General features: G+C 42.5%; 1 protein-coding gene across 1 annotated transcript in view; it reads left to right on the plus strand.

Annotated features, from left to right (window-relative positions):
• Window positions 1-6,578: 6,578 nt before the first annotated feature.
• The window catches only part of MTCL1 (microtubule crosslinking factor 1), a gene marked incomplete at its 5' end in the record, with an annotated part of 50,294 nt that continues 36,585 nt past the window's right edge, over window positions 6,579-20,287 (plus strand). Inside the window, 4 exons of the mRNA XM_010178934.1 lie at window positions 6,579-6,638; window positions 8,721-8,795; window positions 12,632-13,957; window positions 14,904-15,059. Of these exons, the coding sequence (XP_010177236.1) occupies window positions 6,579-6,638; window positions 8,721-8,795; window positions 12,632-13,957; window positions 14,904-15,059 (1,617 nt within the window). The remainder of the gene's footprint in view (window positions 6,639-8,720; window positions 8,796-12,631; window positions 13,958-14,903; window positions 15,060-20,287) is intronic.

Raw genomic sequence — 20,287 nt, forward strand, 5'->3', positions numbered from 1 at the left:
CTGGCACATTTTTCACGGGCTGTCTACTATGGTATGACACTAACGAGGTAATTACAGGGCTCAGGCAGTGTCAGCGCAGCACATACCGCTCGGATTAGGCCCAGCTCTTGAACAGGCTCTTCCTAAAGGGGGACAAGCTGACATGGCTCATGGCCTGTTTGGGGGGTCAGGAGCGGGCTGGCACTCAGTGACTGCAGCTCAGCTGATGCAGGGGAATTTGGGATGCTGCTCCTGCCTCCCGCACCGGTGGGAAGGGGAGGGTAGGCGGTCCCAGCTGGGGCACATTACTGTGGGTATTGCAGGCATAATAAGGTGGGAGATGAAGAAGTGGAGGGCTGGCGTTGACCCCTGGTAGATGCTGCCAGTCTGAGAGGGGTGTGCAGCTGTGGTTTCGTCCTCTGGTGTTGGGGCTGGAAGCAAGGTGGTGCCACAGCAGAGGGCTAGCAAGTGTGCCTGCAATGTGGGGCTTAAGGGACAAGCATAGTGTGGGGAACTTACATTTAACAGCTGTGCAAGCAGAGGGATGACACAGCTTGGAGAGACATGTGTGCTCCCAACACATCAGCATCGCAGCAGTGGTGTAGCAGAAGAGGGAGAAGCAGCACTGTCCACAGTGATCCACCTGGCTTCTCTGTGGTTTTTTTTCACCTGAAATGGCACAGAAGAAAAATTAGAGAAAGTCTCAGTGTGTTATAGTTTTCTTTATATGTTGTGACACATGCAATGTAATTTGGACATTTTATGTCCTAACAAAATACGACAGACAGGGACTTTTAAAATAAATTTTAATGAACTTAAGAAGTTTTTAAGAAAAGTGTTTGGGCAGAAGCACTGGATAAGAAGGTGATCAATTAGAGTTTAGGATCTCAGCTGTCTCTTGCAGGATATTTTTTATTATATTAATAACAATTATTATATCACTGGGCTATAACTATTTGCCAGTTTTTACTATAATTAAGTATTATCGTCTTAATAAACATGATTATATTGGTTTCAGGTCCTCCTGTCAGCCTTCACTGGCCAAATATTAAGTGCAATGGTGTGTTGTTAGCTGGACGCCGAGCCAGTCTGGCTATCTCCCATCCTCCCAAGAGCTGCTGTCTCACCTTCCAGGACTCCAGACAGCGGGTGCAACCTTGCTGCTTCCCTCCCCACAGCATGGTCCCAAACCTGTCACACCAAATTATTTGTAAACACCGAGCCAGCTAATATCACAACAGCATCAGCCCACATTCAAAGAGCACCAGGAAGCCGTGAGAGACAACCAGTGCCGTGTGTTAGAAAGAGGCAAAAGAAAGAGGCTCCTCCAAAGCCCCTATTCATAAACTGAGCACAATAGAATAATGCAGCGTTAGGGAAATTTAAGCTGGCGCTGAAAGCTAGTGTGCTTTGCTGCTTTTTTACTCAAGGGATGGCTTTTATCCTGAACTGTAATGCTTATGATATTTCAGACATGGCTTGCTTTGCTAGGTCATGTGAATGATTAATATCATGGTATTTAGAGGTTTCTAGTAAATGAAATGCACATGGGAATGAATGCAGATATAGATCACTTGCGTCAAACCCAGCTTTATCAAGGCTTGGTGAGATATCTTTTTCAAGGGCCTACAGCAATTGAAAAGCAATTAGAGTTTCATTGTATTTTCCAGTTGCATTAACAATCCCATAGATATGTATGAGAGTCCACCTGGAAAAAGCTGCCACCACACTTTCACTGCGCAGCTGTTGTAATACAGAAGCATGGGATGGCAGCAAAGCAAAACTTCAGTTGGATACCTGGAATTTAGAGATACTTCAGGCCTTAGGAAAGAATGGAAAGCCACTCTGTCCTACCATTAAAGAAAAGACATGTTGCTACAGAAATGGGAAGTGCTTCCTTTTCACAAGATGGGCAGGTAACAGTACTGTGAAGAAGATTTCAGAAAGCTGCAGTCTGATAGCTGCCCCTCTTAAAGAAACAGGTCCTGATCATGTTCTTTCAGTGCTGCATTTGTTAGAAGAGATTATTCATTAGTGGTGTGGGAGTGACAGAGCTCTGCACAAAGGGTTTTTTCTTTATCTACCAGACTGGGCAAGTGGAGAGAGCTTTGAAGCAGTGAGATGAAGGGGAATTATGCATCCCCTAAACATCAGAGTTTGACAAGTCCAAAGCAGCAAAAAGTTGAGAGGGAATCTGCCTGCAGTGGCCAGTGGAGATGGATTTGTGTGGAGGGGGTTTGCCAGAGAAGGAGCATGGAGATCCCCTGCTTTTTTTCATCCTCTGCCATAATCCTCCCATGCGGTCCTGCATGGTGCCTGGGAAACGCTTGCAGTGAGGCGTTCCTGAATGATTAGTGATGCAGTTAATGAACGCTGGTTTACAACACTTGGGGGTAAGCCTACCTTCTGACCATCTGTTACAAGTGTATCTGGTTTTCTCCTGATTCACATTCATGCCAAGCAGAATTACCTTCATTTAAATCACTGGTGTTTCTTGGAGGGTAACCACTATGTAAGAGTTGGTCCATTGACAAGGTCTCCCAGTGAGTCACGTACTGTGGCGCAGAGATTATGACTCTCTGGACATTTTTTTCTTGAACTTGAGTGGTCTCAACAGCTAGCAAGAAGTTAGTTCTTATTATGAAATGCCAGTGTGCGACTCTGAAGCTGTTAGCCTTGCAGGTAGCAGTAATCTGAAAGCACTCTGCTTCACCTACTATTGTATTTAGAGCAAGTGGATTTGGTCACTTCTATATATATTTTTTTAAGGCCTGTCTGATCTCTCACAGGCAGTATTTTCTAATGAATGCAAATGAAAATTGTGATTATCCATTTCAAAGCAATCAGCAGCAAGCCATCATTTTGCATGGAACGTTATTTATACAGCTTAGAAGCGCCAGTGATGCTCGTGCATAATTCCTCACACATCACAGTGATAGAAATTGCCTTCAGGGTCAGACTTTCCAAGCCAGCCTCTCTGTTTTTCAGTTGCAGACATTGTCACTCCACTGGCTGACTACTCGATTTTGCAGGTTCGGTTTGATGCGCATATGATAGCAAGCCCACACTTGCCTGCAGATGCCAGACTGCACCCAAAATGACTTGCTCCTCTTAATAGGAGTGAATAAAGTGACAGGCTGGCAGCTCTTAGAGACTCCTGGTTCTCTTTTCTTATTTTCCAAGTCCTTCTCTACTGCCACCTGTTCTCAGCTCTGTTCTCATCCTACTGAGCACTTGCCTCACTGTGAAAACTTAGGGCATATCATGTGTTTACATGTATGATTGCTGTTAACTCAAACTTTATTTACACATCTTGCTTAACCTCTGATTCCAGCGCATTGACTCCTGCTTGCTGTTCCCCACATGGGTAATCTCACTCTCACTGCTCGGTTTGCAGGACTTTTCTCGGGCCTATTAAAAACAGAATTCACCAACATCACAAATTATCTCTTCCTGTCTGTGCTAGGCTGCTAGGGAAAGTGAAAATTATTGTGTCTCTTCCTGCTGTTAATACTGTAGTCACTACATCCAATTATCTTTTGGGAAGTTTAACTTTTAAAACACCAGGCAATTTATTGCCCCCATATATTAGCTCTCCTTGGTAGCTGAGAGGTACAGTGACAAACCACGGTGAAACTATTAAGGTAGAAATGTCCAGCAACTAACCTCTTTCCTAAGAGACTATGTTAACCAAAGGACTAATAAAATCTTGTTTAACCATAATTGAAAGACTTTTTGGTAGACGGCCAAACCTGGTTGGTCTCTTGAGTATAAAAAGTAGTATAGAATTGTTCCTTCTAGCATTAATTCATATCAGCTTCTGATGCCGATCTCCTGTACATCAAAGAGAAATGCTCCTTTACTGCACCATTTTACATTTTAAATAATATAAGTTTGTAGCATGTTCCGCCTACATCTTTTCGCAGTGGCCCTCTCTGCCCCTAGTCCTACTGAAATACCAGCTGTGTTGGTTGGTGTTTCATGCACACGTGCAGTCTGGTCCCACAGTGGTGAAATGGAGATCTTTCCATGCTCTCATATGGGACTTAAGGGGTTTTGGCCAGGCAGTGCCTTGTTGCCATGCCTGTGTTTCTAGTCCTCTACTGGCACGTGGGAGGGAGGTTTCTCCCTGTAATTCACTGGTAGCCCCCAGAGGTAAATATCTCATTCTTTTTCTTACACTGAGCACAGACTCAGCCTAAGGTTGAGTCTCTGCCTTATGGAAATACAGAGCAATCTCCCAGCCAAGTACTGATCAGAAGGTTGCTCTTACGCAAACCAGTGTGAAAATGCTTAAAGCAAGGCCCCATTTAGGGCAATATGTTACAAACTTGTCAGTCTGGATCTGTGAAATCCGTTTTTTTGGTAAGAAGTGGAGCTTAGAGCTTCTAAAGCTAGATCACGACATGCCTGTTTCTCAGTGTGTCATCCATGTCTCCTACCTAAATTTTAATTTCTTTCCCCTACTTTCTAACCATTATCCTCTACAACAGAGCAAAGGCTTTATTACTTTCTCTTGCACACCGTAGCCCATGTGTTTATATCCTGTAGCTTCTAGTGTTGGATGTGTCTAGGTGTGACCTTTTACATATAGGTAAGAGCAAGAAATTTTTAGGATTTGGTACAAGGTTTTGCATTTCGAGCATGCTTCATAGCTGTTTGCTACAACCATGCATTGAGGCCTCTGCAGAAATTGGTAGATTCATCCTTGGCCTTAAGAACTTACAAATTAAATGCAGTAACCAGCCAGCCTCCTCTTGCTCAAACTACTCTTGCTTGAAGTCATACAGAAAAGCAGGGAGTGTGAGGGCCAGGGCTATGCCCCATATCTTTTCAACCACAGTGACCCATCTTGCATGCTGGGGCAGGATGCTGCTGACTGGGAGCTGCTTTCAGTTACATATCTGCTTCCAGAATAACACTACATTAAAAAAAAAAAAAAGAGAAAACAGTAACTGTTTATCCTGGCTAAGCTTGTGTAACAGGTTTTCATATGATGTTTTCAGTGTTTAAAGTCTTTTTTCATTAAACTGTTTCAGTATGCAGAAAAAAACATTTCTCTTACTCAGCTTCATTAGTTATAGGAAATCACCGGATTAAAGTAGAGAGCAGATTAGCAAAAATAAACTGTAGTATGTCTTGGGCATATGGTGCCGCGTATGAATGGGTTTTAACTACTTAACTGTGTATAACAAAGAACAGAAGGAAAGATTTGTATTAGTATGCAATAATTATAATTTACAGTAGCTACATAGCTTAACAGTTAGAAACTACAAAGCCATGGAAAGCTTTCGGTTAGGATTTGCATGGAGTGTGTGTGCCTGTCCCCAAGCTCACGTTGTGTTTTCTGCCAGCTGACGGCCGGGCACAAGACTGGACTTAGCTAATTAACAGGATGCCTCTCCCTCCTTTCTCTTCCTCTTCGCTGGGCTCATGGTTTGTGGCGCTCGGTTAGCGTGGGTCACAGAGACTGGGATTTCCCCTGTCGGATGTGGGAGCTGGTGCTGGTCCGGGCACGCTGCTCCATTGCATGGGCCAGAGGGGAGGCATGCTGTGAGCAAGCCTGTGACAGCCCGGGCTTCTCTTCAGCTGGAAATTGTCCCCTGCAGAGCAAATATAAACAGAAGTAGTAAATAAAAGAGGCCACAATGTCAGGGTGATTGCTGGGGAGTGTGAGCCTTCAGGCTCTGGGCACAGACAACATAGTACAGCCAGCTTTGAACTCCGTATTTTCTAACTTCCTGCTCTTTTGCCCGAGAGCTGTAGTTCCCCTCTGATACTTCAACATGCAAAAGCCCAATTTATGCATTTTCTAAATAGATCCAGCTCACACCAGTTTGAACTTGGTCCTGAGACACAAGTCAGTGCAAACCCTGGAAGCATCCTGATGGTGCTCCACCTCTCACTTTGCAGAAAAACTGTGGTTTGCTTTTGGGTATGAGAGGTTTCTGAAAACCAAGCAGTGGTGATGACATTTCCATGTCTTAGAAAAACTGCTTATAAAGGGATATAGAGATTCACAAATCCAATCAAATGCAATCTATAAAGTAAATTCAGAAATACCTGGAGAATTACCTGGTCTTTTTCTGGGCTCCTCAATATGTTTTCTAGAACAGAATAACCAATAATATTTTGCCATATAGCTTAAACATGCATATTCTTCCCTTTTTTTTGGGGGGGGGGGCTGCTTTCCTCTGAGGTTTCCACAATGTGTTTTACATCCACTGTGAGTAACATTCTTGGACTTCTGCCATGAATTAATCAAACATAAATCATTGCCCCATGCAAAAATAAAGTTTTGCCAAAAATTGTGGTGGTCCAGAGAACTGAAGAGGGTGGGTTTTTTTTTCCCCTCTGTAAACTTTTAACTGATTTTATTCATTTTCTTTTTTTGGTGAGAAATTTTGTACATTGAAAAATTCACTGACAAGGCCCTTGGTCATCTTGGTTTTTTAGTGATTAATATGAAAAATTAAATTCCTAGCTGCTCAGAAGAATATTCTTCCTTTTTCTTCAATCAGTTTTATGGTGATGAACCCTGCCAAACTTGCAGGCTTTGTGTTTAGCTTATCAATAACTCAGCATTGCTTCTATTGCAGAGTTCCCTGAAAAGAAGAGGCAGCAGAGAAATCCACAAAGAAAAAAAGACATTTACCCAGGTATGGTTTTCAAGAGTGTGTAATTTTGAGTGAAAGCACACAATAAAACTGCAAATTTCTTTTTACGGGTGTTGACAGGGCCATCAGGCACATTAACTAGAGTGCAATTAGGCCTTAATCTACTGAGACCTCCCAGAGATAATGTAGAAACAATTTAGGACACAAGTGTGATCTCTAAACCGTGCAGCTTCTCAGGCTCGTTGTGCTTGTATCTGTAGATTTAGGCTGCAGGTCTTCTACAAGAAGAGAAATTCACCTTGCCTCACAGAGTAATTGGATCGCAGTTTAGGGACTAACTAAATTTATACGCAGAGCCAGAGATTTTGTGCTAATAAGCATCTTGGCAGGGAACGCGGTTGACACACTGCAATGACACCTTGCGAGCTCTCATGTCGCAGCCCCGGATTTGATCCCTCTCTGGTGTTGGGGGTGGAGGCAGCATGTGAACTTGTGTCCCCCTGAGTTGAGGTACAACCCAAAGCCTAAGCTACCCACTCAGTCTCCCTTTGGACACCACTTTTATTGAAATCCCGTAGACTGATCCTTCTCAGGAAAGCAGTCTGGCTGATTTCCTCTTGCTTTTTGTGCTGACTGTAGGAGTTAAAGCTTTTCCCAGCACCCATGCAGTTGCTGTTTATAGCAGGAGAGATGGGAATAGAGTTTCATCTCACTGCAAATGGAGCCAAGAGCGACATCATGCCTTTGTTAAGGGAAGGTTGTGCCTCCCCTGCCTCCTCCTCAGCTGGCTCGGTGTACACATCTGAGACCTGTGGGTTTTCTCTGAGGCAACAAAATCTTAAAATCCATTGTTTTGTAATAATAACCACAATAAATCATTGCAACATGATGCACTTGAGTGGGTAGGGTGGGCAGACCTGGGGCTTATGGTGGCTGGAGGCTGCAGCCTGCTTTCCCAGAACACAGCAACCAAGTGTCCCTGCCGAGCTAATAGAAGCACAGCTTATTCAGACCTTAAAATGGGGCACTGGGCTTTCTGCCTGCAGCGCCTGCTATGGAGAATTATTTGTGTTGTCAGTCAGGTCAGGGAGTTTGTTTTTCTGTAAGTCTGTAAAATACATGGATGAAATCTATACAAATGCCCACCCACATGCAGATTACGGATGAAGCTACGTGAAGGCAGGGTTGTGTCCACTGGGGTTTGTGGGTGACAGTATTCTTCCTTTCCTTATCCCTGGAAATACAGAGCTGTGCAGAGGGAATGGATTCCATGTGCTTGCTTCCTCTGCCCAAATCCAGGGAGTAAGAGCAGCTGCGGTTTGCCTTGGAAAGCCCTAAAAAAAGAACTTCACAGAATTAACTGAGTAACCCTGGGTCAGCTCTGCTTCTCTCACAGCATGAGGAAGTGACCCTCGAAACCACCTAAGGGAACAAAAAAACCCCTTTATGCTGCACACACACATTGTAACTCATGCAAGCAAAGGCTTTAGGCTTGAAAATGAAAACCATTGCGACAGTACTGTGCAAGGTGGCCATTTAGTTTTCTTCAGCAATTCTTCAGGATAGGAAAGACTGAGAAACAATCTTATATATTGACATGGCCCACCCTATAGCTGCATGTCCTAGCTGTCTCCCAACTCTAGGGTGCTGCCCAGAGCTGTCTCCAAACCCGGGTATCCCTTCAGAGTTATGTGCTGGGTGAGACCAGAGTGCACCACAGCAAGTGCTCAACCTGGTCAAACAGCCACTGGGTCCTGGGACATGCCCCAAAGGGGTCTGTAGAGACACAACCCAGGAGGTCCAAAACACTGCTTTTCAGGGACAGCCACCCTAAATACTTAAAATAAGTTCAAATACCCATTACATGTTTTGTGAAAATCAACCACAAACTTAGTTTCTGTGCATCTGCATGCTTACAGATATGTATAGCATATGGTAAGAGTGGTGGTTTTACTTCCTGGGAGCTCATAATGAAAATTAGCTGGAACATCGCAGCCACTGCAGGGCACACAGAGTAAATAATACCTGTGAAATTGATTGTCTTGAAATCATGTAAAAGCAGAATTCATTGTAGTGCTTACCCGCCTCTAGCAGTATTGAAGAAAAAAAGTTTTTATTCAGCAGAATTGCAAAACGGAGCTTCTTGGAAAATACCAGGCACCAGGCAAAACACAAAGAAAAGTGGTTCTCCAGTGCAAGGTAGGAGTGCTGGCACTCAGCCAGATGCTTGGGTGCTGGTTGTACTGCCCTGTCGTCAGACTTGCAACCCCAAAACCGCTTACCCATCTTCTGCCTGGCAGCTCCCTTGAGCCAGTGGTGGTGGTGGTAGAGGAGATGGCGTTGGTCTCTATCTAGCTTTGTGTCTTCTTGCCAGAAAAGAAATATCATATTTGGGAATTTTTGATCAGCTTTTCATTCTCATCACATCATTTATGCTGCATAATGAATTTAAGTTCATTTCTTTCATTTAAGTTTCATTTCTTTATCTCAGCGTTCTACATTTGTCTAAATTAGACTGCAGACTCTGTAGGGAGGGATCTGGGTTTTTTCTTTCTGCCTTTTTTTCCATTAGCATCCCTCTGAAGTGTCATGCAGAGCTGTGATGCTATTGCATGCAAACAATCACTATCAGTAATCATTAATTCCCATTTATCCTTAATGATCTCTTAAAGTCTGTGATTAGCACCATGACTGACAGAACATTTTTGCACTGTCATTCCTTCTTTTCTTTCTGTATGGTCTGCCCTATGTGCACCTTTTAGGAAAGTGTCCACATACTGGATGCGAAAAACAGTCAGGCTGTGCCATAACCCAGCTTTCAGCCTCTGGGATTCAATTCTCTTGTTTCTCCAAAATGCTGAAAAGATTGTATTTACCTTTTTTTTTTCCTTTTTTACATTCCTGGGATCTAATAATGAACTATTCTTAATTTCTGTGATTTGGCCTCTCCTTAGTTTGCCCTTTATTTCGAAACTCTACTTGCTTGTGTGGTTGTCTTGCCCTCTTGCTGTTTCCACTTGGTTTCAACTGATCAAGAAATTGCTGATATTTCTGTACGCAAAGTTTCAGAGGGACAGATGCATGAAGGTTGGAGTCCTACCCTTCTGGCATGCTTGGAACTGGCTGATAAATCTCTCCTGACCATTCTTTTCCTTTGGATAAAAAGCTGTCTGGGGAATGGGATTTTCAGTAGTCATGTTTCCTGGCAGAGAAGCAGGAAGATATAGAGCTTTCTCACCTTTCCAGATGGGATCCATATTTAGTAGGAGAGATTAACATCCATCAGCTCTGTTGTTTTGTATGAGGCTTGTGTTTGTTTAATGAAAAAAATCTTGTTTGTTTCAGCTCTTGTGAAAAACAAAACTTACAAATGGGATCCTTTTTGCTCTTAGACAAAACCGAGCGATAAAGTAATGCTGTTATGAGAAGTTAACGGTGGTTTTGTCATGCTATAATAACACACTAACTCTGCAGATGCATTGAGTCATGCAGTGATGCCGAGCAAAAACACTGGGGCACTGACCCCCAACCAATTGGAGTCCTTCCCTTTTCTTCAAAAGCTTCGAAATGCTGAGTGTGTTGCCCTGACTGTAACCTTTGACTGTTACTTATATTGCTTGAAACTCAGTGTATGTTAGACTGGAGCCCCTTCTGACCCCCGAAAAGGAGCTCCCAGCCAGGAGAAGAAGGGTTTGGGCAGGTTGTCCCTTCCCTGTGGGCATGGGGCCAGCTGCCCCATGGTGCAAGGGGCCAGTTAGTGCTGCTGATGGTTGGGTGCTTGCAGCCAAAGGCAAACAAGAAGCAATGGGAAGACTGCTGGGTTACAAAGGCAGAATAAGGAAAATGTCAGATGTTATTATTTCCAAGCTATTAACAGATAAATAAATAAACCAGAGTAATTGCCCCACCTGCGAGCACTGGTGTGCAGCACTGGTCTAGATGTAACCTTCCTTGTGATCTTTGTATTCCCCTAAAAACAAAACCTAGAGCTGTGGGGATAAACTGATCCTTGATAATAGGAAAAACAGAGGTAATGTATTGTGCAGCCCTGACCAAAGATGATGCTTTAATCATACAGCCTCATCCAACCAGAGCAATCAGAATTCAGAGTGACTCCAGTGGAGACTGCATGGAGTTTTGCCAGATTTTAACCTGATACTTAATTTGCAGTTTCAGATCAGAAAGCAAAAAACAATTTGCAAATATATATTTGAAAAACAGGTGTGTGTATTTGAGGAGATGATAGAGAAGAAAGAAAGCCCATCTTTTAGAGGCTCTGCTTCTAATCAGTTAAATGCACCTCAGTTGCATTCATAGAAAACTCACATTTCTGCTGCTAGAAACATGACCAGCGTTTTAGTCAGTTAACTGATGAGCTGATTGCAGTTGTGTTTGATGCCTGGTTTTTACTGAAAACCACATATTAACAGAAACTTTGACTGTTGTTTACCTCTTATCATGTTATTAACATTTAAGATAACTTTCTTACTATTTAATATTTTAAAGTCTCAACGTGAGCCAAGCAGAATCAGCAAGAGAGCCGACTGAGTTCAGAAGTATACAACCAATTACTTCTGTGACTGTTTAGGTATTAATAGCTGAAATTAAGACATAATTAGTATGTATCTAAATAGAAGGGGGTGAAATTAATCTAGGTAACATAAAAGACATCATTACCAATGTGCAAGGCTGTGTGCTTTAGAAATTAAATAATTTCCTCAGATTGCTGAGCCGTAATTAGTTTTGTAAATCTTTTTTTTTTTAATAGCCTGATCCGGGTGAACAATTAAACTCAGTCATGTTTTCTTCTGTGTTTGGTTGCCATTATTAGGAATTATCACAAAATGGTGCTTGTGAAAGATAACAGTGCTCCGGAGACTAAAATGAAGTTTCCGTAGATAATTGCACATATGTCCACATGGCCTACCAACAATGATGAAATCTGCTGTCTCAAGAGATCATCTTTCAAAGCCTGCCTTCCATTATACTGCTAATGCTGATAAATGTGTCTCTTACAAGGCCAAGTGCCTGTATCTCCATGACAATTCATGAAAGTGATTCATGCAAAGAGATTGTTCATCGGCTTAGAATTTACTTAACCTTGTCTCTTATTTCAGCACAATACACACTGGAGTTTTCATTTGACTTGAGATGTGGAGCTTTAAAATGCCCAGCACGCACCAAAAAAATCAAACTCTCATTGAATACCCTGGTGCTTCCTGAAAAACGCAGGCTTTCACATGGGATGAATTTGGATGTAACCATGGTTTAAGGCATTTTTCTTTCCTTTTTCACATGTTTTGACCAATCTCCCTTGTGAACAGTTGTCCATACCAGAAACAGTGATCACTGTCTCGTCCATCCTTATAATAACAGCAGCAGAGACAACAGTAGCACTTCCTGTTCAGAAAGCGAGTTAGGCACTTGGGCTATCTCACAGTGTTGTGAGATCCAGTAATTAAAGTTTTCACTTTGCAAGGCAACTCAGCACACTTTTTTTGTGCTCGTTAGCTGAACAAGCTAACCCCAAGAACCCCAAGAACCCCAAGATTTGGGGTTACGATGAGAAAATTCATCTGAGCAGGCTATGTTTTGTGATACTAAAAGGGAGCAAATGTATCATTAAACATAAATGGAACAGAAAGCATCAAAAATCATGGAGCCTTTTAATTTGAGTAGTTCTTATTTTCCACAAAAATTGCTTGGTAATTGAGAAAAACTAAGCATTGCACTGACACTCTTGCATGACGGAACACTTACACTGACACTCTTGTATCACTCAACACTTACATTGGCACACTGATTTTTACTTTTTTTTTTTCCTCTTTAATTCTGATCAAGCTGCTTTGTCAGTTTAACCAGGACCAAGCTGTGAAATGTGTCAACTGTGTGGTTTTCACAGCTCTGTCTGTATTGTTTGCATACTTAACAGATAGAGCTCAGAGGGTGGGGAGGTGGAGATTTTGGAAAAGAAGCATCTGATTGTCCTTCTATTATAATATAATCTTTGGATGGGGGGTAATTACTCTTGGCAGGAGGACAGCGCTGATTTGAAGTGCCAGCTCCAGTTTGCCAAAGAGGAGGCAGCGCTGATGCGGAAGAAGATGGCCAAACTGGGGAGGGAGAAGGACGAACTGGAGCAGGAGCTCCAGAAGTACAAGTCCATCTATGGAGATGTGGACAGCCCCCTGCCTACTGGTGAGGCAGGAGGGCCGCCCAGCACCAGGGAGGCTGAGCTGAAGCTTCGTTTGAAGCTGGTGGAGGAGGAAGCCAACATACTGGGCAGGAAAATAGTGGAACTGGAGGTGGAGAACAGGGGGATTAAAGCTGAGATGGAGGATATGAGGTGCCAGTACGAAAAAGAGTGTCTCAGCAGGGACCACATTTCAAGCATTCCTACCTCACCCTACGGTGACTCTGTGGAGTCGGCCACGGAGCTGCGCCGGCACCTGCAGTTTGTGGAAGAGGAAGCAGAACTGCTGAGGCGGTCAATCTCCGAAATCGAGGATCACAACAAGCAGCTAACGAACGAGCTGAACAAATTCAAGTTTGAACCAGGCCAGGAGCCAGGCTGGTTGGATGACGCGACATCCAAGTGTGGTGGCCCCTTGCAAGAGGAGCTGAAGTCAGCCAGGTCGCAAATTAATGAGCTGAGTGGGAAGGTGATGAAGCTCCAGTATGAGAACAGGGTCCTGATGTCCAATGTCCAGCGTTACGATCTTGCCTCTCACCTGGGCCTGCGCACTTCCAGCCCCAGGGACAGCGATGCTGACAGCGATGCCGGGAAGAAGGAGAGTGACAGCGAAGAGAGTCGCCCACCCCAGCCAAAGAGAGAGGGGCCCATTGGGGGTGAGAGTGACTCTGAAGAAGTTTATGAGAAGACGTCAGGTTTTGGGAGTGGGAAGCCATCGGAAGTCAGTGACCTGTGCTCCACCGAGCTCATGAGAGTGAAAGAGGACACCGAGTCCTTAATCAACATCAAACGTGAGGCTGAGAGGCTTGAAAGGACAGTGGATCGCCTTATCACCGATACGGACAGCTTGATTTATGATGCAAAGGTGCACATAACCAGCAGCTCATCCACTGAGCAGGATTTCAAGAGTGGTGAGGAAAGGGGAGAAGATAAGCAAGAACCAGAGCTTCTGGACACCATTAACTCCAGGATGAAAGCTTTCCGGAAAGAGCTGCAGACCTTCCTGGAGAAAGTTGATCACATTGGGGAGGGCCTTAAGGAGCAGATGGAAGACCTCTCACCTCTTCCCCATCTCACAGAGTCTTCCAGTTTTCTATCCACAATGACGTCCATGTCTCGAGACTCTCCCATTGGTAACCTGGGGAAGGATTTAATCACCGATTTCCAGGTAGGTCAGCCCCTTGTTTGCCTTCTTTCTGTTTATTGTTTCTCTTTCTTGCTGGCATCATTACCCTAGAGCTAATTTTCCTCACAGCTGCTTTGTTATGATTTCAGACCTGCAATGTATTAAAGTGTCTAGTGTTAAACAAACACTTTATAGGTTTTTTTTCTTTTATTTGTTTGCACAACTCCTTTGATTCAGAGGCGGTTCCTCATGGCAAAAAGGCTAATCCACTGGTGCTATAGAGATCTGTCTTCTTTTTGTCTGTAACAGCAGTGTTTCCCCGTGAAAGAAGAGATTAATTAAAAAAATAACTCTGATGAATGTAAATTAGCAGCCTTGCTAAGAAATGTGAGGAAGTCTTTATTATGCTCTCTCGTAAAAGGGTCAGGCATGTTCTGAAAAGCCTTGCCAAAAGAACCCAACCAAATGCAGTTTTCTAAGTGATGTGTTTTGAAAAGCCTGCTTACAGCTCACTCCCCTAACCGAGCAGCGAGTGAGAAGCTCTGTAGCCAGCGAAGGACTGCCTTGCCTAAAGCGTTGCCCATGGGCGCATGTCTAAACTGCCACAACTGCCACACTGGATATGGCTTTTCTGCACAGCACAAGTAAGGAAGGAAGAGCCTTGTGTCCCGTATCCTTCATGACTTGTATGCTTGCTGTTGGTTTGACTCATGCATCCTCATCGCATGCGCCTCATAACCAGTGTTTGCATTCTTTTTTCCTCTCTTTCTCTTTTTTGCTTTTCAGATGTTTCAGCCCATCATTTTGCTCATCCTCATTTTAGTTTTGTTCTCTTCACTTTCTTATGCCACTGTATTTAAGTTGGTTTTTCTGTTCACGCTTTTCTTTGTCTTGTAGTTTTTCAGTCGTCTACCTTACCCATTTTTGTTTTCTTTATTCCCTCCTGTCCTTTTGTTTTTTTGTTATAAACCGCCCATGCACCTAACAGTCCAAACTGAGGGATCAGATGGAGTGGCAGCTCAAACAAGATCGTGGAGAGGAGCGAGAGATTCACCACCAGCGAGCCACCACCGACCCACACCGCAGAGCTGATGGAGACATTAAACTCTACAGGCCAGGAGACAAGGGCTGTTTCAGTCTAGAGGTCAGCAAAGCAGCCCGTCTTACTCACTGCCTCCTGCTGCCTTAGCCAGGAGATAAGTAACAGAAGCCAGGAGTTGGGGGAGTAAATTGGACTAAACACAGCACCTCTGTTGTGAAATTTGTAGTTGACCTCTTTTCCCCCTTGTGGTTTCAGAGAAGCAAATTGGTCCCGACTTTGGACTCATCACCCTGCTCCCTGTAAGCTTTGCTAAGTGGGAAAATATGGCTCAGGGACCCACTACAATTGAGTTTAGTAACAAAAGATCTCTGGAAGAGGTTGTAATCCCTCATGTGAGGTCATGCTTCCAGGTTTCACCTTGCTGGATATTTTAAATCTGGAAAGTCTACAAGTAGAAATCGCTTTGCATTTTTCCTGGCAGTAGTCTGCACAGGAGGCGGTTTGATGCTGGTGTGCATGGTGATTCTCAACAGGGAACACAGCACCCTGCAGCTTCCGAAAAACACCCTTATTTAAAGCAGAATTCTCTATTGTTTGGCTTGTTGAGTTCTTTTTCATTTGTCAAAAACATCAATCAGTTTTTATTTAAATCTTCATCCATGCAGAGGCCATATCCGCCTCAGTAAACATCTCCTTAGCTGCTTTCTCATGAACATAGACACTACAACTGGTGCTGAAGAAAACAATTTCTAATCTGTCTTCGTAAAGGCAAGCTTGGAGTATTGGAAAGCTTTTCTGCTGGCCACTGAGAAGCCAAATCCACCTTGAAACTGTAGTGGTTAGGGTAGCATTTAGTGAGGGATAAGTTTTAACATGTTTTTAATTCTAAAGACTCACACAGAGGCCTTAGTATATATGAAACACCTTGTTAAGCCTGGGAAAAGGAGGATGCTGGCTGGGACAGCTGTGTTTGTGGGTAAGCAATAAGAAGCACTATAAGGCAGGTGTAGGAAGAGGAAGCTTCAGGGTGGCTGGTAGCCAAGCAGCGCAATGCTGTGTTGACTATCAAAGGGAGAGTGACCCTTCATCTGAACACAGGTAATTCTTTGCTGGTTTTGTCTTACTTATTTTAAACTATCCTGACAGTGCAGAGTTTTGGTAGTATTAGAATAATGAATTTGTTCAGCAGCTTCTCTTCCAACGTTTTACTCTCACTAGTGATAATAAACCTCGGGAAGGATATCTGATAAACCCAGGACACCGTAAGAATCTCACTGAAAGGTAAAATCATTCTTCCTCAGCTGTGAATGGACAATGAGGTAGAGAAACGTTGCCATTGAGGATGGATCCTTTTGCAATTGTATTTGTCAATAGTTATGGTAGATTAGGTCAGAAACTTACCACAGCAAATGTTTGCAATAATTCTGTTTAAATTCTGTCATCTTTATTAATTCCCTCACCTTAGATCAGCCTCATTATTATATTAACTCTTATTTACGTGAACCCTCTTAAGATCTGGGTAATTCTGGCACATCTTTTTTAACTTTCCCAGGATGGCATGGTGTGTAAAATGTGTACAGCAAACTGTGTTTAAATGGAAGGTGGATAGTTTTCACACCAATACTTGACAAGGAACAAGCTAGTAATTATAATTAAAGGTAGAGAATATCCATCTGAGGTCCAGCTGTGCTCAAAGCATGAGCAAGGCTGGGGCTTAAATGACCCAACCTGAGAAAATGTTGAAGACTAAGCTGTTTGTTTCAGTCAGGTTTACTTAAGCAACAAAGAATATTACACTGCTTTACACTGAAAGTTTTCAGTGGGTGGATAGCCAATTGAAATCTTATAATCTGTGATAGTTAAATCCAAGTGAAGCAGAAGATTCCTCCAAACAATTTTGTATGGTATCATTTTTAGTATTTTCTTTTTCAGTTTCATCTACTGGACTAGCAAAAACTACAATTTTTTTTTAATGCCAGATGAATGAGGAGGAAAACATATTATTCAAATATCAAGGTTTTTCTTTTATTACCACAGAAATTTCAGATGGAGACTCAAACCCTTCAGTGCCCACAGCAGAGCTGGCTACACTTAAGCCATTATCTGCTTTAAATTATGAAGCGAAAATACATGCACTGGCCAGTGGATAACATTAATTGATGATTTTCTTACTGCATATGGACTTTCAGCATGAAAACAACATGCTTCATTTCAGGGAGGCAAATGTTTTGTTTTTAGGCAAACCAATTTTTCTAAATTCATTTTTTCCAAGCTGAATTTTAAATGAGAATTTTCCCATGTAATGCTCAGCAGCTTCATTTAGCCATTTCTCCTGTTTTTAAAAATTAGCATCGTGGGAGCCTAATTGTTTGATTAAATACAATAAATGCAGACTGACTTGTGCTTGAAACTACCCCGTAGCCTAACTGTAAACATCTGCCTTTGTTTGGGCTTTGCACGGCAGTTGTTAGTGCAACAGTATTATTAGAATGTATTTGCATCTTAAAGAGGTGGGTTAGAGTCACAGTCCAAGGGAAATTATATCTTGAAATTGCCTTAAGAGCAGGGCTTTGTTTTCTTGCTGAAACAAGCCATTCAGCTGTTGTTGCAGGAGGTTGGAGCCCATTGGAGTGGATGTTCGATCCATTATTCATGATTTTAGTGAAGCCCGGGTTATGGTGGGAGGGGGAAATTATTCTTTACTATCCAAAGAAAAAGCCAGTGAACAAGTGAGACTTGCCCTGACTAAAAGACAGGAGGAACTAATAAAGGTAACACAGTGCTTTATGGAGCAAACACCCGGCACAAATCAAAGGATTATGATGGTAACAAATGGGAACTGATGGGAAAAATGGTAAATATTTTTTCATCTAGTGAATTTTACCCTTTTTACTAATGGAATATCCATAAACAAAAAGCAGCTTCCTTAAGCAATCTCCTCCTGTTTATACAGAAATGGGAGGACATTCTCAGAACAAAAATTTCATTCTTTTCAAATGATCAAATACCGTTTGTTGCAGTATTTGATGCCTGATGCTCTAAAATGGAGCTGTATCTCCTATCTCTGATTGTTCCTTCAAAGGGTACCAGTTCTGCCCTTACCTATGTAATTATATATATCCCAAAGGCAAAAGCACTCATCTTTGCATTTCAGACTTGGACTATTTTCATATGTGGCTTTTGAAGATTTACACATTTGTTTCTGTGTAGAAAAACATCACAAAATCTCTGACAAAAAATGAACAAGTTGTCACCAGAGAATTAAAATAAAAGCAGGTAGGCTAGAGAAGGTGAGAGCATGTCCTAAAAAGCAAGTCTTACACAAGGTCTAGTGTTAAGTAGGAAGAGCTCACACTGAAGAATTTCTTCTAGGTCGTTCATAATCTGTTTATTCATTTTCCTTACTTATCATGCCCATAAGAAATATGAAACATCTGAAACATTACTTAAAGTTAATAGCTGGGTTCAGTGTGATCACATATACAGTAAAGTGCAAGTTAGGTAAGTCACTCTTCCACCTGTTTTGAATCAAAACTTCTATATGGATACATTTTGGAAGTATGAGGAGAAATTTGGTCTGTATTTTGAATGTTCTATTTTTAGCTGGTTTTGGAGTGTGTGCTCTTTCTATGCAATTTTCATAATTCCACATGAGAGCTTTTCAGCTGGTTGGCTTTCACAGCAGCTCCTGGCCATGTGCTGAAAACCTGCACATCATTTTCTCTTGTCCTGATTTAAGATTTTGTTTTTCCAGAAAGGAAACAGTGAATGTTTTATAGATTGTGACTTTTTTTCTGAGGACCACATAGGAAGTTGTATCTGTTAGTGTCCATTATTCCTCCAATGCAAAGTTGTGGGAATAAGAAAGACAAACTGGTGCTGACAGTATTCCTTCCCACCAAGATTAGGAGCAGCAAGAATAATTTACTTTGATGAATTGTATTCTTTCTTGCTATGCAAGATTCCGTAAAGGTCGGCAATATAATGGCTTAAAAGACCCTTTATGATGTAAATCTGGATATCCCAGTCCTAACTGAATTCAGTGAGGCTTTGTATACTATCCATACAATGAGATGGATTTTTAAAGTCTTGGAGCAAAGTGTTCTCTGTTTTCACAAAATCAGAGACTCTCCATATAAGCACAGACAAATAACCACACAACTGCCTATTGTACACTAGCAAATGGAATATACAGCATTTATTTTTAAGGGGTGAGGAAAAGAGTACCTCTTCAGAAGTGGCCCCTGAGAATTCAGTTAGATGTGTATTGCATGTAAAAAGTAATACAAAAGGCACTGGAAGTTCCTCTCTGGTCTGGTTTATTGTATGCATGCAATGGTCAGCTGTCATCACGTCAGCATGAAAATGTAGCAGTTTTTACACTGCATGGTCAAATGTAAAGTTCAAAGCATAACATAGCATTAGGTGAGCAGCATAAAACGTTCATCTTTTGGCTTCCTGGAATTGCACACAAATGCTGGAGAGCATCTTTCTACTCTGCCTCCTCAGGCCTTATTTTGTTCCATCCCTCCTGGAAAAAAAAAAGGCTAAAAAGAAAGATTCCATGAAATTTGATGTTCACAGTTGTTGCATATAAACTAAGTTTGCAGGCAAACTGAGATTGCAGTTAGCTATGGTAAAATGGAGATAACAGACAAGTAAAACCCATCCATACCTCATGGTGCATGGTAATATTCTAAAAGCAAGTCATGGTAGAAATGTGGGCTTCTGCAAGCTGAAAAGTAACCTGAAAAGCATTCAACGGGCTTTAAGGGGGTCAGCGCAATGAGGGAGCAGTGGTGAAGCCCCCAAAGCGCGGATGACTTTTCTCTGAACATCCTCTTGAGGTAAAGACACGGACATGGATTAGCTTGTTCTGGAGTGATAACAGGTGAGAGAAAAGGACTCAGCAGAAGGATTTGACAGTGCCTGTCTGAAGAGATGGCATTGGAAGTGGATCTGGTAATGCAATAATTGGGATACATGGAAAACTGTCAAGTTGGTGTCGAGCTGCAGATGAAGTGCAGCTGTTTCTGTGGTGCTGTGATGGAGTAGCACTAGCTTGTAGTTCACATCATATTATGTTTGTCTCGTTGTAGTGAGTTTGTGTCTGTTTCTGTGGTGTCAGTACGTTGTGTGGTAGCTGTCACATTCGGGATGTTTTCCGTTCCTCATGTAGCGCGTTCATGAATGAGAACAAAGGAGACAAAGAATGGAAGTTAACAGGATACCAACTTCTGTGTCCATTTTGTAGCAGAGTTGTTTTCCAAAACAGTTGTGCTGTAGATTACACCCTGCTGATGATATGATAGGGGCCTGATTTCCACATA

This window comes from Mesitornis unicolor, unplaced genomic scaffold (assembly GCF_000695765.1).
Source record: "Mesitornis unicolor isolate BGI_N332 unplaced genomic scaffold, ASM69576v1 scaffold1142, whole genome shotgun sequence".
NCBI classification, from domain to species: Eukaryota; Metazoa; Chordata; class Aves; order Mesitornithiformes; family Mesitornithidae; genus Mesitornis; species Mesitornis unicolor.